General features: G+C 42.8%; 1 protein-coding gene across 4 annotated transcripts in view; it reads right to left on the reverse strand.

Moving 5' to 3' along the window:
• The window catches only part of UHRF2 (ubiquitin like with PHD and ring finger domains 2), an 83,444-nt gene extending 65,549 nt beyond the window's left edge, over positions 1-17,895 (reverse strand). For all 4 annotated transcript variants that reach the window (XM_086479137.1, XM_086479136.1, XM_086479135.1 and 1 more), the window contains exons 1-2: positions 17,667-17,895; positions 2,772-3,014 (exon numbers count right to left, since the gene is read on the reverse strand). In XM_086479137.1, coding sequence (XP_086335263.1) covers positions 2,772-3,014; positions 17,667-17,819 — 396 coding nt within the window. In that variant the 5' untranslated portion in view covers positions 17,820-17,895. The remainder of the gene's footprint in view (positions 1-2,771; positions 3,015-17,666) is intronic.
• Between the last annotated feature and the right edge of the window lie 1,234 nt (positions 17,896-19,129).

Consider the following 19,129-nt stretch of genomic DNA (forward strand, 5'->3'; position numbering starts at 1 on the left):
CCAAAGAAGCCATGTTAGTCAAAACTCATCATCAGATCCAGGGAAGGAATAAAAAAAATTTAAAAAAAAAAGAAAATCAGTGAAAACTTCCTTAATTCTTCTCCAGTGCACCCTTCAATAACCTGATGTGCATACTTACACAACAGACTTACCCCCCGACCCTTGCAAAAAGTAAGGGCAAATAACTATTACCAGAGGAACATCAGACAACTATTTTATGTTAGTGGTGTCTGGTTTAAGGACTGGGTTATTAGTACCTCTTTGTGAACAATATTAAATAAATATTGATTTTAATTACAGATTCAGTTTGTGTGCTTTTTATTCCAAGATAGTTAAGAGTTCTCAGCTGAAGTGGTTTTACTACAGCCAGAGATTTTTGAATGAAAGTTTACAAAGACCACATGAGAATCAGCAAAGCAAACATGCACATGCTTCTGAATGAGCTTTGTTTTTTCTAACACCATTCCTGCATGCCCCACCAGTGTTGCTGTAACTCCTCTCTTGTAACCTTTCTTGTATTCTTCATTTTGGTACTGGAGATCAACCGTGGGTACCCTGCTTAGCCAAGATGATGTCCACACACATGCCGAGTCCATCTTGGGATGGATCCCCAGTTCTTAAACTAGACACCAATAACAATTCTCAGTAACGAGAATAGGATTTACAAGTAATTCTGCCCACTACTAGTCCTTCAGAGCTCTTGTAAATATCAGATGACAGGTCCAACTAGAATATAGAACAAGATAAAGCATTCTGATTTACATAATATACAAAGACCATACACAAAGACCATACACAGGAACTATGTTTAAATCACTATTTTAACCATCTAAAAATAATTTATTATTAACTATTATTTCCAATATTGACTCTACCACTTTTTTTTTTAAATTACAGGTTCCATACTGGCTACCTTTCCTTTTGGTAGTTGAAATCAGAAAGAAAGAGGAGGGCATAAAGGCTGAGACTGTTCAGCATGTGCAGTAACAGATATCTTGTTGAGTCTAGCTCTGGATGCAGATCCAGTGAGGTACAGGCCTTTCCTCAGACAGCAAATATTGTAACAAACTATTCCTTCCTATAAGTAGACAATTCCTTATTGTCTGACAAATAACCAAATGCAAAATAAATACATCCATCTATTTAGGTATCTAACATAGCTTAGTTTATGACCTTTTTAATTGACTTTTATTAAAAAAATTTACTACCTTTGACTGACATTATAGGCTAAAAATATATTCTTACAAGTTTCCTGATTCTGTCAGTAGAAATCCTCTATTCATTCCTACTGATATCTATACATAGCAAAAAATACAATGACTGTACCCTTATTTTTTCTCTCTATATATATTAAAACCATATGGTTGGCTGGAAAAGTAATCAATTCACAGGTAATGAAGAAGAAAGTGTTAGGTCCCTAGTACCAAAGATCACAAAAATTGCAGCTGATTCAGAATAGGCCTCCTTGAGTATGTTTGCCAATATCACCATTCCCCACTCTATTTTCTGTTTTAATGCTGAACAGAACAGCTAAGAGACTACCTGATACACTTTTTCGCATTCTTGAAAATACACACTTTAACACTCCTTTCCTTTGATCAACTGATCTTCTGCAGCCTCCTACTCCCCAGTGTTCGCCCCATCCTTTCTCATATTACCTTTTACACTAATTGATTAACTGTAAAGCATCAGAACTAAGAACTGGGGCTCTTTCCCCACTGTAATAAATGGAGATAAAAGAAAAAAAAGAAAGCACACAAGCTTGTATCTCCATATTCAAGCTACTGATTTTTTTGACTCCCTGATTCCTCAGGGAATGAATAAAACTCACTGCACAGAACACTACAGCAACATGGAGTAAGCAACTTACCACTTGTCCTTCATACCCAAAACATTAAGCAATACTACATGAAACTAAGACAGCTTCCCATCAGGATGTCAAGTCTAAATAATAGTGTTCCTCTGACTGAAATTAGCTTGTATATGTACATCAGCCTCAACCCCCTTTTCCCTCTCCATAAATTTGGACGTTTTCCAGCAAAAGAATTACTGTATTGGATATTTCTTATGTAAGAGTAACACCCAAACAGGAGGTAAAGTAATATAAAGTAATACTTTCCTGTATATACACGTGCTACTACATATCCAATGCACTAGCAAGCTGGAAACTGCCCATTTTCTGTTCAAATGAAACTTCTGGTAATCTGATGTAATCCTACATGACAATACCAAAAAATTCAATGATGTACAAAACTAACAACGAAAATGATATACATGATTCCTAAAAAACCTGTAACAAGCCAGCAATCGTTACAACACATACAATTTAAAGAAATTGTGTATTTCCAGTGTTTACCTAGTCCTAATGCAGCACTGAAACATTAGTATTAAAACAAATACTTGGCAAGCTTGAAAAAAATAAGGGAAAGGGGGAAACGCTACGCTTTTCCACAGATTTTATTAGATTCTTCTGTTCACTAAAGGCATTTCTGTTTCACAGGTACTCTAAAGTTTTTGGAGAAAAACAATGTGTCAGAGTTTACACACTCTCCTGAAACCCACACCACCAGCGAGCCTAATACAGAGACACTTTCATGACTTCGCAAAAGTAATTTTAAATGAAGTCAATTCGATGTATGTCAAATTGGGGAACTATATCAAATCATGAAAGAAAGTAATTACACACTTTCATACAATAAAACAATAAGCTTTTTGTAACAATAAAATTTAACCCGTAAGTGTGTCACAAGCTTCCTACAGTTTGTACATACCTTGTACAATCCAATGCCAGGATCAATGAGAAAGGAGCAAGATGATGTAGATGGCCGACTGGGTGATCCACTATTTATTTTTTTGACTTTGTTCTTGCAGTTGGAAACAGCACAGGGATTGACTTCCCCATCCTGATCTGTCACAGAAGCAGTGGTAGGTGCTTCAGATTCAGAGCGTATCAAAAGCTGAACTATGTCATTTAGTCCAACATTGTAGTCAAATAAAGTGTGTCCATCTTCTAGCTGTCAAAAGAAAGGTATACTTGTAAAATTCTACGTCGAGGTATGTAATTAGTTTCCAAATCTTCCTTTTACAGACAATAATTGTACAGACAAGAAGAGGCAAGACAGCTATTTCAGGTAAATAAAAACCTATGTGTTGAGTATATGCAAAACCAAACTTTCATCAAATTACGTGCAGCCATGATTTCATCCAATGAAACTCACTGAAAAGCTTAAAAATTAGAAACAGACATCTTTACAGACTTTGGAACTTGTAATTATATATCAACATTCAAGATAACGCAGTGATTTTTCTGATCAAAAAACAGGTAGGATCTATGCTGCCACTCATATGGCGTACATAGTAACTATAAATATGTGGGAGAATTTTTAACAAGCATTGTGTCATGTACATTTCAGCTACATAATTTCACAATTCGCTCTCTCTCAACCTTTATGAAAAAGCAAGGCAGCACCTGATACTTCCCTAATATTTTTGCAAACTATTTCCTAAATAAAATATCTAGATACAAAATACCTCATACACATACAACTCCATTTACTTTTCAAAACTATAAGATCTGAAAGTATTGTGCAAGAGCAACTACACTTAGAGGAAAGCAAAACCAAAAATACATACTGGGCCTTCAAACATGTGAAGGCAAGTCTCTCAAACTGAGAGCATTCCAAAACATTTTTATTCCAGATTTAGCCAGGTTCCCTGCTCCCCAGGTCCCTGCCCCAAGATCAAAACAAGAAATTAAGTCTTAACAGGTCAGTTTAAAAGCTGTTATAAAACTGAAGAAACACACACTACATAAGACCTCCTCAAATAACTTCATACATCAGGCCCCATTATATTCCAGATGCAACCAGATCCTGCAGAACATCAGAATATAAACAGAAGTAGACTTTTTCATCGTATAACACAGTTACTAAACATTATTTGGGGCCCCACTCTGCACAGCTTTAAGATACTTGTCATTATCACTGTTTTACCTGATGATCTCACCTACCTACAATTAAGCTAAGAAACTCACACCAAAAAAACCTCCAAATTGTATGTTAGACAAAGAAACAGGAAGTAGTGATCACGCTCAGTTAAACACTCTTAATGACCTACAGCATCTTTGAAGCAGAGATTTTATCTACCTAAAAGTAAATGCACTGCTTTGAGACATCAAAACTAGAATTTGCTTCATTACATTCTACTTCACATTGCAGTGGGAGAAAAAAATGCATGACTAAAACAACTTCCACGTGTTTCCAAACTACTTTTGCTACAAAAAATTACCTGACTACCTGATCTTTTTCCAGAATAGGTGCTACTTTCAATATGATCGTTTCAAGAATCTCTTCAAACATACCTGTTTTCATGAGCTTATGGGCAGTATCAATAAAACAAGAACAAGTAGGGAGCAGGAAAGAACAGAAAAAAATAGAGAAGTGGGAAGGAATTATATAGCTTCTTACTAATACAGTTTCCTGTAACATTCAAATGTTCTCAGGATACACAAAAGTGCAATGCATGTTTCTTCCTTCATCCCCTCTGTTTTTTTTCAAAAAAACTTCAAAGGGCAGAGGACAGTTACAGACATAAGGTGACACTCAAGAAATGAATCAGTTCTTCTGTGAATTTAAGATCTGTGTAAAAAAAAAAAAACAACATTACTCTCCACACTGCCGGTAACTACTGTACCCACAGCTGGGATATGTAAACAGGAGTACTCAGTTTGTTTCAGTGTACTGAAGCTGACCCAGCTGTCTGGTCAACAGCTATGGAAATGACCCTTGTTCAGCTGACCAGTTCAACACACAGCAGATAAAACTGTACTGAAGATTTTGATGCTGTAACTATTACATGAGCCCAAGTCTTAAAATGGAAATCTCCAGCAACTGTTATTCTACAGGTGACTACCAACATCACCTCACATGCCTGCAGCTTTAGGCTAGGGCTTCATACTGAGTAGCAAACTACTTAAGCAAGTTTAAGTAACCTTTCCTGTCCCACCATGTTGTACAACATTCCCACGGTTCTGACAATTCTTTAATGAAGCAGACAGAATTGTTCTTGCAGCCCTATGACAATCCAGATTTGGGGGCTTTTCACACCACAGTAAGTTTGCATTTTTGCTGTTGAGATTATTAAAGTTTAAAACCAGTTATTCTTAGATTCAAAGTACAAATAAACCCAAAACAAAGACAAACAATCACCTTGCAATAATACATTTGAAAGGGGGTGGGGTGGGTGGAAGATCCCTATTTCTGGAGCTGTTACTGCTTCTGAGCACTAGCCAAGGCCCACTTTGAAGATTCAATCCCCCACCAAGTGGGTTTTTTGTTGCAAAATGTTTTAAAAAAAATCAGCAGTACATGTGCAAAATAGATCACTTCTGTAATAATGAATAAATTGGATGTTACTGGAAACAACACAACTTCTGCTCCATTTTTCTGTTCCAATTGGACGGGACAAGATGTGGCAGAGGTTTCAGCCTCTTCCTCTGCAATTTCTAGAATCCTATGGTACGAGGAAATCTTCTGAAAGCTAATGCAGTGGAGAGAAAAGAATAACCCTGCTCCTAGTAGACTGAAGGTATGAAGGCAACACACAGGTCACAGCAAAAAAATACTGTCATTGCTCCCTTCCTCTCAGGACATGCCACGTGCAGACTGACAGGAAAATATTTTAAGGTATTGCAGCTTAAAGTTTATAGCCATTCCAGTGAAGATCTAAATCTGAACAGCCCAAATGATCTACCATAATTAAGTAACGAATGTTAACATTCAACTAAAAAAATGTCCTGTGTCTGGCCTTTGCCATCTATTCATCAGCTATGACTGCGGAATAAGTTATATTTGTTCCACAGCTGAATCCTCCCTATTAGCATGAAAAAGAGGGAAAAAAAAAGAAAAAACAAGTAATCTGCCCAGGAATAGTTATATTTACATTATATACTTTAGCAAGCAAGACATACCTAGGCTAGGCCTTGAGTAAGAAGGCCTTCTCTAATGACACACGCACTCACCACCACAGACAGACTACCTATTCCTGCACAGGAATCAAAGAAGTCAGCTTTGATGAACATGAACTAAATGGTTAGCAGAATGAACTGGTGCCTGTAACATTGTCTACCTTAGAGTATTAATTTAAAATGAATTAGCATTCTGTTCTCTGCCCAAGTGGTTGAAGGTTTTTTTTTGCTTTGCTTTTACTATCGGTATTCTTTCCATGAGTATTTTATGACTACGGACTATTCTATAACTAGGTATGTCACACTTAAGTCTGAAAACACAGTAACAGAGATCAGATTACTATAAGCACACTTCAAAAGAGGCAGGATGTAGTGTTTGGCAATGTGATAGGCAAAGAGCACCTGTTTATAGTATAAGCAAAAAATATGTTCCCAGAATATTAGCAACCATACAAATTTAGACTAAGTCAATGACTCTGCACCACTGCCAGCTACTCAGAACAAAATAGAGAAACAAAAAAATTCAACTAGTAAAATCAAGTTCACATGCTATTTGACTTATAAGAATGCATGTATCTACAGGAATACCTATACCCAGTGTTAGGTTATCACTGACAATTGAAATCCCTGGAGTAACAAAGTTGGGAAACAATCAGTGTTTAAACAATTCCATTCCACAACAAGAGAAGAGAAGAACTATAAGGCGTTGTTTCCTGGATTACTGACACTATATGGATGTTAATATAACAATGGGATTTGGCCAGTAAGGCTATAACCTCACAGACTACTAGAGTAAGAAAACAGTAATGCAGCACATCATTTTACAGTGTACCTGCATGAAAGCATTACTGAATTGAGTCCCAAACAACCTCACAGACAAGTTAAATATTCAACCCAGAAAGGTAAAAAACTTCATCAAAAACAGTCTGGCAGTTTGTGGGAACAGGTGCTGACCAGTCCCAGTCAGCTTTATGGTATGTTCACTTTAACAATAGTTACTTATATAAACATATAAACAATTTCATCCATTCTGCTGCATAAAGACACTAAGAAGATTCGCTAAGAATGAGTTTGCCTGGACAGTGTGTCAAAAGAAAAGGAAGAAACATTACATGTCTACTTACTCATTTGCTAAGCATTCAAGGACACTTCTAGTTCACAAGTTTATACATGCAAATCAGACACAAAAGTAATCATGCAAGTATCATATAAACAAGCTGAATCTCATTCAAGTCAGTTACAACTTCTTAATGGGTGATTAGAACATGTACTAAAGCAAAACTAACTGAACAGGCAATTTGATTTATGAAGTTTTGCTAGCTCTTCTCATCCTACTGTCATCCAAAAAGAGACGCATTTGTTTCCTTAGCAGTAGATTTCACTTTCAGTTTTTCTTCCGCTCAATGACTGGGCATGCTTCAAAAGCCTTTAAGGCTTCATTAACACATTCTGAATGAACTGACACTAAAAGGCAGCTAGATTCACTGTATCTCTCACTATACCAGAGAAACAGATTACATCTTTCAAATGTATTTTCATAGATCATGTGTTAGAGACACTATCAATTTCAAAATACTTCTAGAGAAGGTTGTTATAAATAGTTAAAGGTAAGACAACACTGTGCTACACAAGAGTAGCTGTAGCAATGCAACACTGGAATTGATACCTACCTCCTATCAGTGTTAGAAGATCTGTCTTGTAACATCAACCCACAAATTACTTTAAAAGCATGTAGAAGCTGCACTTAAACATGGATGATCACACAGAGTGCAGTATGATACTACATTATTTGGGGAAAAAAATATGCCTGACAAGTAATTCACCAATTACTATCACACTAACTTGTCTACAAATCCCAGCAGAAGCAGAGCTCTTTATGGGTTATACAGCGTGTACAGAGACCTCCTAAGAAAGCATGTAATCATTCTTGTAAGAACACACTACTTATTGGTTTTATCTTAAAGTATGATCCAAGAAGGTAAGTTCCTGGGTCACCTTAATCCAGCCATTCCATTTGACATTCAAGAGCTTCAATCACTTATGGAAGTGTGCCTTTGAGCATTTTCTGAGGTTTTCTTTTCCAAGAACTAGAGCAGTACCTACATCCAGCAATAAAGATGAAAGAAACTATAATGAATGCAGAAGAGCTCTTTAATTAACATAATATGATGAAAAGTTAAGTGACATCAATCTTTTATTCTGCACAGGTACTACATGCTTACAAATTTCTTTAACAAGAAAGGGTAAGGGTAAACAGCTTCAAGCTCAGAAGAAAAATTTGGTTAAGAGTTGTTTACAGGAGTTACCCAGAGGATAAGTGAGATTGAAGAAATCAAGAACCCGTAACTTCCAGACGGGTACTCACTGAAAGCAAGCAAAGTAGACTTCTAGAATGTCTAGCCTCAGTCTCAAGACTGATGTAGAAACCAAACTTTTTCTGCCTGCAAGAAAGCCGTTGGAATCGTGAATGCCACTTAGTATTTTTACAGAAGCATTCAAACACACCTCCAACCTGCATCTAGTAATGAAAAGCCTAACTGAAAATTCAAAATCAGCTTCTAAGTACACAATAGTGAGTTCAGAGCCAATGGGACAAACACAGGTCAAGAAATTTCAATCATCATTACTACATAACATTAGACATGGACTTCTGACATTCACAAAGTGCACTCAGTTTGCTTACACTTTCAAAGCTGAAAGTGAATCTGAACAATATTTTTCATTCCACATGGAAAACTGCAGCCTAGACCTGGATTATGTGGTACCTGAAAAGAATGCTTCAGGATTCTGGGATCTTTGAATTCATGTATTAATCACATTCAGAGTAGTAAGCGCATGGTCCAGTTTATTGTAAAAACTGTATACTGGAACTATTTCCCAAGAAAGTACACCTGTCTCAATTGCAACACAGACAAAAGCCAAATAAAAGGGCCAGTTTAGTAGCCACGCACATCAAGAAAAAGTTGCTGTCTTTATACAAATCGGAATATTTAATATGTGCGGTCTTAAACTGTTTTTAACTCCAGGAGATCTGCTTCTTCCTCAAGCAACTCCAATTTCAACAGCACTGGCTGGACCTCCTATACAGGCTGCTCTGTCAAAAAATATTTTGTATGGAGATCTTTCTACTAAAACATCCCATCTTCTTGGACATGGGGCAGTTCTGTTGAGATCAGTGACATTTTTTGAATGTTCCATCAGTAACTGTTGAGGGTCCAAAAAGACATTCCAGGCCCTGCAGGATGAAACTCCACCAGACAATCCATTAAAGAAAGAGAATAAAAAAAGCAAGTAACCACACCCAAACACCTTTAAACACTGCATACCCACGAGGTTTAGCGGCTCCTTCTCACATGTCTACAGAAGACCCTTTCCAAATTGCAGCCTTAATTATACCATCTCCACATTTTAAATGAGGCTTCTGCATATACACTGTGCAGTCATAAAGACATCCTATTCATACTGTTTTCACCTTGGCACTCCTGAATGTTTTCTCCCAATTCTCCCTTCCTTATTGCTGCTGGAATTTTTAGCAAAGATGCCAACAGAAACCAAACAGCAACAGCTATCAGTCTCACATAAAATTTAACTATAATGAAGGCTTACTTCCCTAAATGGGAAATAACTTCAATCTTACTTGAGGAGAAATACCACAGAAACTCTAGGTCACCTTTATTGATGCTTTTTGTCCTTCACTCTGTAACAGGCTCCTCAGTCAAAGCAAAGCCCAAATAGAAACGGATTGAGACTTTACAAACAGGTCTCTTGCTTGCAACTAGAAGCACTTTAATTTACACAGTTTCATTAAAAGTCCTAGCATTGACAATCTGGTCTTCAAGATTCATGTTAACTTCTTATTACTTAATAGTTTGGACTTCATAGCTTGCTGTTAAAAATAAACAGATGCAAATGGCAGCTCATTCACTCATTTCAAGGAGTATTTACTCATCAATAAAAAAAAGATGAAAATCATTGCTCTGTCTTATTCACTCTCTCTTACTGCTCTTTAGAGTGACAAAGTTATAATGGAACACATGACTAGGTGAAACATCTGGACAAGGAAGCGCCTCTGTAACACCTTTAAGAAAGGGAAAAAGTCATTGCGCAGCAGCTATTGCAGCGAGAGGGGAGTGCGAATACATGAGAGAAACATTTCTGCAGACACCAAAGCCAGTGAAGAAGGAAGGGGAGGAGGCGCTCCAGGCACCAGAACAGAGATTCCCCTGCAACCTGTGGTGAAGACCATGGTGAGGCAGGCTGTTCCCCTGCAGCCCACAGGTAGTGGAGCAGATGACTGCCTACACCCCACGCAGGACCCCACTCCTGAGTAGGTGGATGCTGTGATCCCGTGGGAAGCCTGCACCGGAGCAGGCTCCTGGCAGGACCTCTGGACATGTGCAGAGAGAAGCCCACGCTGGAGGAGGTTTGCTGCTAAGTGACCCCATGGGGGGGCCCACGCTGGAGCAGTCTGTTCCTGAAGGACTGCACCCCATGAAGGAGACCCACGCTGGAGCAGTTCATGAAGAACGGTAGCCCATGAAAAGGGCTCACGCTGGAGAAGTCATGGCGGACTGTCTCCTGTGAGAGGGACCCCACACTAGAGCAGGAGAAGTGTGTGAGGAGTCCTCCCCCTGAGGAGGAAGGAGCAGCAGAAATCAACAGTGCGATGAACTGATCACAACTGGTCACAACTCCCATTCCCTATCCCCCTGCACTGCCCAGGGGGAGGAGGGAGAGAAATCAAGACTAAAGTTAAGCCTGGGAAAGAAGGGAGGGGTGGGAGGAAGGTGTTTTAAGAGCTGGTTTTATTTCTCATAACTCCTCTCTTGAGTTGATTGGTAATAAATTACTTTTTTTTTCTTTCCAAGTCGAGTCTGTTTTGCCCACGACTGTAAATGCCAAGTGATCTCCCTGTCCTTAGCTTGACCCACAAGTGTGATGTTATATTTTCCTCTCCCCTGTCCAGCTGAGGAGGGGGAGTGAAAGAGTGTCTTTGGTGGGGCACCTGCCATCCAACCAAGGTCAAACCACCACAAAATCATAATCTAGATGGGTATTACAGTCTTACAGAGACTCCCACAGTACTAAGCAGAAAGTGTACAGCAAGAGGAACTCTAGAGAAGGAAGTATATGGAAGCTTCCAGCATCTGAGAAAGGCTTTTCTACAATTATAGTGACAGCAAGCCAATGAGTTTGATCTTAGCACAGCATGAATATGCTGTGGTTCTTCAACTCTCCATACAAAGAGGAAGTCTGGCATGCTACACAAAGCCTAACAACCTAGGAAGAAATTGCAGAATCCTGTTGCTGATGATGTCTGTAATGACACATCAATCTCAGTACAAACACTGTGGTAAACTTAGTCACCTTTGTACTCAATCAACAAGACTATCTTTCTCTAAGAAGAAATCCACACTTTTCCTGAAGTTCTGTAACTGAAATTAAGTAGAAGCCTACATTTTAAGGCCGCATTCTCCAACAGAACAGTGGTTCTTACGCTATTACTACAAAATTATTTGCAGAGCATCAAGGTGCTGCCAACACATTTTACCTTTTGATCTGGACTAAATACAATCCAAAAGAGATTCCAGCATGCAAGATTAGTGCCAACACGAAAACAGTGGAAAGTCAAGAGCTGTAAGAAAAGACTTCTTGACTTAATCACAAGATCGAGGTGATGGCAGGCATTCTCAGTCTCAACCAATTACTTCTACACAGTTCAAGTCTGCACCTCTTCCAAGTTAAAGTTTTTAATAGGAAGTTCATGTTTTGAAGATTATTTCTTCCTTTATCACTGGGTGAGATACAGAAAAAAAACTGTTAATTTAGATATGACATTTTCTTCTTCGATGTAGTTCTAAATCCCATTAAATGAACATTTGCTCGTTAACTTCTAGCTGGAAGTTGAAATTAGAGCAGCAAGGTGTCTCTTCTTTTGCAGCTCTCAGGAGTCTTCCAATTAGGTAAATAAAAGTTCACAGCATCTTCTGGCTGATATTTAGGATTACCTGATACTTTTGTAAACAAAAAAAAAGGTATGTCAAAATATAAAGCTGCAGTGAAATCCTCAGAAGCATGGAAAGACTCATCCATCTCTGTGCTGATTACATGAGAGTAGCCAAATACCTCCTGTATGATGGTATGGACTTCTATAGCACAGGCAACTGAAGTTCAGCAACAGTGATGCCAGGGTGAGCAAATGACTATCTGCAGCTTGTAAGGATACCTGTAACGAAGAACTGGTTATTATCTGAACCTCCCATAATCAACAACAACAGCGTGAAAAAATAAATAAATACAATAGCCAAGTATATCAGGGCAGTTATTTAAACATAATTTAACAATTAAATGATTAGGACTAGAGATTCAGTTAACAGCTTTCAAAGAGAATCAAGTCGTAACTTCCATCAATAGAAATTACATCAACATTTGATCACAGTTCAGCACTGGAAATCCTCATCATCTAGTTGTCAGTGTAGGCCACACATCAGGTGTGTACTGCATCTAAGGGTTTGGGGAGAGGGAGTATATACAAAGAAATAGTCAGTTTCCAATAGCTTCCAGATTAATTTAAAAACTACAAGTACTAAACCACCCTAACTAGATTCCAGGAATAAATATACATGCTACAAAAATATAACCTTAAAGCTGGCTGCAATTTCTTACAGCTTATTATCATGTTTTTCCAGTTTCCTAATACTAATATTTCCTAATACAAAACAGTATAAAGCGTTCTGTTTTCACATAAGCTTCATCTGTTCCTTCAGTTTCTTTAGGTGCTTTGAACAACAAAGATAACGGTACCAAGGAATGATAAGTTGAATTAGTAGCTTTACGGTAAACATTTCAACAAGAAGCTTTCAGTAAACTTCTGCATTCATACAAAAACACTTCTGCTAAGGCTACCAAATCTACTGCAGGATAAATCTGAGGTACAGCCTATGAATGCTTTTGGAATTTTGGAATACAGTCTGGTGATATCTGCACTGAAGACTCTCTCTCATCAAGCGACACAGCTACTTGCTACCAGTTTCATCAAAGAATGGCAATCACTTCCTTTCTAAGACTTCTTCAAACTATTTTTCCAGAACAAAAAATTTAACTGCTCCAGTTGCCATTTCTACACCCAAATTCTGCCTGAAGCAGATGGGGTTTGGGCAGCTTCAGCTGAAAATGTTTACAGTTTTCCAAACAAAACAGAGATGGGAAGAGACTGTTTAAGAAACTCAATTGTTTTATGAATAGGTTTAGCACTCCCATTCTTTGGGGAAAGACTCCACAAATAACGCTTTTCTGTCTGGAAACCAACCCAAGCTGTAAGTATTTAAGAAGCCGTTAAACATACAGTTTACAAACGTGAAGCTTAGAAGATTGAACTCGCGCAAGATTCTACCTACTGCTTGTGTGCCAGCCCAAGTCAGCAGAAGCTAAAGATCTTTTATAAGAAAGGCTGTGGGCAAACCAAGGCATGTCCTATTGCCAGATTTCTAACTGTGTGTTTCACTGAGGCTACTGTATCACAAGCACGCTCTCACACGAATCTGAAGCTCCTCCACTCCTCCTACCCCTCTATTGTTTCAGTTAAATGTACAGAAACAAAACCCTAAACACTTGGACATTACAGCATGGGCCTGAAAAAACTACACTTAGGAGCCGACTTGCACAGCTAAGTAACACAACGTGTACTAGCATATTTTTTTGTGCATAAAGCCAGAGCTGAATTTCTTCTCATGAAGTAAGCCTGATTTTGCAACATCTTTCTTATCAAGTAAAAAAACGGCTTCAATACTCTCACTTCCACCTGCTGACTTCAGCCTCACACAAACCACATTTGGAGCATCTCCCTCACCAACAAGATTAACAACTGCAAAAGCAATTGTAGTCACTGCCTCTTACATACACTGGAAAGAAATGTTAGGGCTTTGATGTCCTTCCCTGACTCTGGTAAGCACTATGGAAAAACCACTTCAGATGATGGTTTCTTTAACAACAATAGACATTTACAAGTTTTCACTGAATCCAAATTCCAACAGTGTGAGAGAGGATGATGGAAGAAGCCAACACAAGAGTATATAATTTTTCATATTCCATAATCAATACATATTGTTGAAATACAACAGTGCGCACGTTTAGTTCTATTGTGAAAAAGAAGTTGGTGTTAACAACCCTACAGTCTTCCCAACAACCTTAAGTTCTCTGGCAAGTTTTCAAACTTAAATAAATTTCAACATATTTTTACTACTCAATTTTTCCATCATTGTAACTGAAAGCTCAGTATCCTACAATGACTGTAGCTTGGTCCTATAGAAAATCTGCTCTGGTAGGTCAAGATGCCAAGAATTTGGCAACTATAATATCTCCTTCACTTTCACAAATGAAACTGAGAACTTCTGTTCTCATCAAGGAGTGCTATACAGGTTTTCCAATTAGGACAGAGAGTATGCTTCCAGAAGATAACGGTCTTGTCTTGCTTTTCTGACTTTTAGACGAACTCAACACATTGTGATTTATGAATTTACTCAGAGTTAACATATAACACCACAGATAAAGCATTAGATGGCAACAGTCTATGGTGGAACAAGGTTAAGACAGGATTTATTCCAGGATAAGGAAATATTTGTGTCCCTCTAAAAAACTCCATCCAGCCAATAATCCAACTCTTCAACATAGCAAGAGACATCACTGTGGGTTTCTATGCTCAGCAGACTTCTCTGGCTAACTGCAGACCAGGTGACTGCACAGCAGTAAAGAACTACACATACACTACCACTACCCTTTCCTTGGCTCAAGCTACAGAACAACTTGACTTCTCTGGCTGACAGACAGTCATTCAGCTCTGCAGAAATGCAGATCCTCAGAGAGTCCAGGATGCCACCCACAGACCAGACCAAGTTAGAGCAATACTATCTCGCTCACTCTTCAGCGCCACACATGAATGGTAGGTCCTCCCAGCACTAACAGTTAAAAATCAGAAACCAGTCTGTTCAACCAGGCAGCACTTTTCCTGGTTTTACAAGAAAAAAAAACCCTAACTCAAAGTACTATGTTAATCACTACACTAGGTTTTCATCAGTAGTTCTAGGGTATTTTAACCCTTAATAACAGGAGCATGAAGTACTGCCCACCTAAGGTCCTGCTTTTGTGTTTGAAGATCAGACAACAGCAAATTACAGTACACCACGTAAACTACATTAACTGGACACAGACACTGCTAAAGAACTGCAAAATAACAGCTCGAACTCAAAGCATTAGTTGAAGACATTCTCTACTGCAAGGTAAGAACATAAAGTTGTTGAAATTTAGCCCACAAACGGTGACTCATGTTTCTGTATACTTACAACCTCACACACCTCCCATTTTTAGAAGAAAGGTGGTTATTTGGCCACTCCTCTGGTACCCACCACTTGCAAGGCCCAAGTATTTCTAGAGGTTCCCAGAGGGACTACAGTAAGCAGTACTGAGTAGCAAGATCACAGTTCTACTAGCAGACTGTACACATTTAACCATACTGAGTACTAACTAGACAAAATAGGAAAATCATTTGGACTAGATAATGTTTTTTTCCAACACATGCAAGAATCTTCGGTTTTTCCATGTCTTCACCTCAGTATACTGCTTCCTATTCACCCCAAATTTAATTAAAATGCCCTTTTTTATTCTTTTTTTTATTTTATCATAGCCCTGAGAGAGTTAAGTTGTTGTTGTTCTCTCCTTTGTTCATGTCTCTCAACATCCAGTTTTACTCAGGCAAGAGCAATCCTTCTGAACTTTCTTCTACTTACTAACACCATGGGAACAGAAAAGCAATCCAGGATTGCAAAAAGCAAACCTCAGAATTAATTATGGCAATTGCAAGAAAATGTGCATAAACGGTGAGTGAAGCTACAAAAAGAAGTCCCTAACTCTTCTCTGAACACGATCTCAACTGTGTCCTAAACTGGACAAACTAAGTACCAAACTCACAGATGCTGCTGATGTAGGCAACTTCAGCTACAGTGTATTTCACTATTACATTTTCTCAAGAAAGACATCTGTTAACCAAAATGTTCAAGCTTACTGGTCTGGCCACTGGCAGACTACATAAAAAAGCACAGCTCATTACAGGCTCATCGTCCCTGCTTCTCGGGTAAACCTTGTGTCTCACACAAAGCTTGCATTGACAGAAGAGGTGTGCTGGCAGAACACAAAGCTAAACATGCTACACAACTTCAAGACTGATATTCCTTGATCTGTTCCCTTCAGAGAAACATGGGATTGTCCATAATGGTCTTGGTAGACGTACCCTTACGAATGCTCACTCAGTGTGTGGAACACAAAAATCTACAATTTGCTATTGGGTCCACAATCTAGGCTCAGAATCTAGCCACTAATGCTTACCTCTTAGTCATAGTTACACTTCTGTTCCTTACTTTCCCCCCCCCTTATTCACAGAGACACACTTCATCTCTTCCGAGGCAGAAATCTTACTTGCCTGGCATTGCTCAGTTTAGGTAAGCACTGCAGCTCTTACTTGCTGTAAGAAGGTGCATCTTAGGAGCCACGCTCCCAGAAGTACACCGCACATCCGACAGCTGTGGCTCCCTGAACGGCTCGAGCACCGAGCACACCCCACGGTTTATGCAATGCAGCTCCGAAGGTTACACCCTTCAGCAACAAAGGTACAGCCTGAGGCCACCTGTCCGGATCAAAATGTATCCGGCACGGGAGGGGAGGGCGAGTACCAGCTCACTTCCAGCCAGTCACCCCGGTAACACAGGGCCCCGGTCGCGACGAGGCTCCTCCCGCTCCTCGCTCCGGCCCGCCACGCTCCGCTCCCCGCGCCGAGGCGCAGCGGGCGGACAAGCTGTGCCCGCGCAAACTAACCCCGCGCCGCCGCCCCGCCCACGCGGGAGCCCGGCGGGCCGAGCGCCGCGCTCCCTGCCCCGGGACACCCCCACACCCCCGCCGGGAGACGCTCACAACCGACGGGCCCCAAAACCGTTACTCCGCCGCGCGGCACCGGGGGAAGGGCGCGCGGACCGACCCCGCGGCGAGTACCGACGGAACACGGCACTTCGCGCCGCCTCCCCCCCCCCCCCCCCCCCCCCCCCCCCGCCCCTCCCCGCGCCACGTGCGGGCCCCGGGGGCGGCGTTGCGCCGCGGGAACCGCCGGCGGTGCAGCCGCGCCACACGCTTCCCCCCCTGCCCGGCCGAGGCGGCGGGAAACGGGCGAAGCACGATCCGGACGCTCCGCTCCCGGGGTGCGGGGGGAAAGGAGTGGAGAGCGGAGGGGCTTCCTCCCCCCGCCCGCGGCACCCCTCCGGCCGCCCTGACACTTCGGTACGCTGAAGGCAGGGGCTGGGGGAGGAGCCTCCCGCCGTTCAGGTGGGAAAACAAACACACAAAGGGGCCTCTCCGGCACCCGCACGCCCTTGGGGAAAAAGGCGGGCAGAAGGGCACGGAGAACACCCGCGCCGGGTCCCCGAGCCCCTTGTCAGGCCAGACGCCGCGGCTCCCTCCTGCCCCTCGCCTCCCTCTAGGCCCGACGGGACGGGAGTAAACAAAAGCCGGAGCCAGAGGACGACACATGGGAGGGGATGGGGACCCCCGCGCCGGGCCACACAAAGAACCGAGCCCGAGAGGGGACGCGCGGGGCGGGAAAAGGGGAAAGCCCCCATCCGTCCCCACCCCCGCCACCCAGGTAGGGGCGTTTCCGCCTCACCTGCTTGCCCCGGTAGAAGAGGCGCTGGCGGTCGGGGCTCACGCGGAAGGTCTCCTGGATCTTCTCCCGCAGGCACTCGATCTTGGTAAGGCGGCTCAGGTCGTCGATGGTCTGGGTCTCGGTGCCGTCTATGGTGCGGACTTGGATCCACATGGTTCGCGTCCTCCCACTCGCTCAGCCAGCCGCAGGAGAGGGAAGGCGGGAGGGAGGTCCGGGGCAGGTGAGAAAGGGGTCCGCTCCCCGGTTGCGCCTCTGCGGCGTGCGACGGAGAAGGGGAGGGGGCCGGGCGCTTCCCCCGGTCTTTGTTCGGCTCAGTGGGGCAGGATTTTCAAATCCCGCGGAACAGACGCGAGCCTCCCCGCCCGCCGGGCCGCCGTCCGCTCTCAGAGGGAGAGAGAGAGGGACGGAGACCCGAGCCGATCCCCCGCCGCTTCCCGATCGCCCGCGCCACGAGCCCCCCGCGGCAGCACACGGCAAGGCGGAGCCTGGCGGGAACCGCCGCGGCCAGGTCTAACGGGCGCCGCCGGGAGCCATCTCCCGACCCCGGGGAGTGTTTACCAGGCGCCGCCGCTCTCACATGGAGGTCACGGCGCCAACGCTGATCTCGCGAGAGCCGCCGGCCTCGGCCGTAAAGAGACAACAACACCGGGGCGGGGCGGGGGCGTGGGGAGCCAGGCGAGCGGGCGGCGCCACGCCCCCTTCCCGCTGCGCTTCGGCCGGCAGCCCTCGCGCTGCGTTCGGCACGGCGCGCGGCTCCGCCCTCTCGGCCCGACCCCTGCGCCAACCCCGCCCCCACCCCGCGCGCGGTCTGCGGCCAGCGGCTGGCGCGCGGCCTGCGGGGGGAGGGGATGGCGCGCGCGCTGGGGAAGCGGCCGTTGACGTCTCCGTGGCGGCCGAGCGGGACGGTCCCCGGCTGCCTCGGGGCGGGCCTCTCGGGCCCGCAGGGCCTGCGGCCTATCCCGGCCCGCAGGCTGGGCGCCGCTGGAACGGCTCGGGAGAGCGGCGTCCGCTAGTGAAACCCGGGCCCCAGCCTTTCCACAGCCGTGGAATCTGGACCCAGCCAGATTTAGCTCTACCTAAAAAATGCAGATGAACTCTGCTGCGCCTGTTGTGTGAGACAGGTGAAAACGTGGGGCAAGACAAGGAAAGGCAAGCCTCAGTCATGCATCACATCTGATGTGGGTTTAACTTTTTTTTTCTAAATCGGGTAATTCTGCACATTAACCTTAGAAAAATCTGGATTTTGCCATGCTACTGTGGGCTAGCGCCAGTGGTCAGCTGAGCCCCACGCAGCCTCTTGGTCACTCCCTCACAGTAGGTCAGGGAAGAGGATCTGAGGGGCAAAAGTGAGAAAACACGGGTCGAGATGAAGACGGTTTGATAGGTAAAGCAAAAGCTGTGTGCATAAGCGAGGCAAAATAAAGAACTAACTCAGCCCTTCCCTCCAGCAGGCAGGTGATTAG

This window comes from Leptosomus discolor, chromosome Z, assembly GCF_034619465.1.
Source record: "Leptosomus discolor isolate bLepDis1 chromosome Z, bLepDis1.hap2, whole genome shotgun sequence".
Taxonomy (NCBI): Eukaryota; Metazoa; Chordata; class Aves; order Leptosomiformes; family Leptosomidae; genus Leptosomus; species Leptosomus discolor.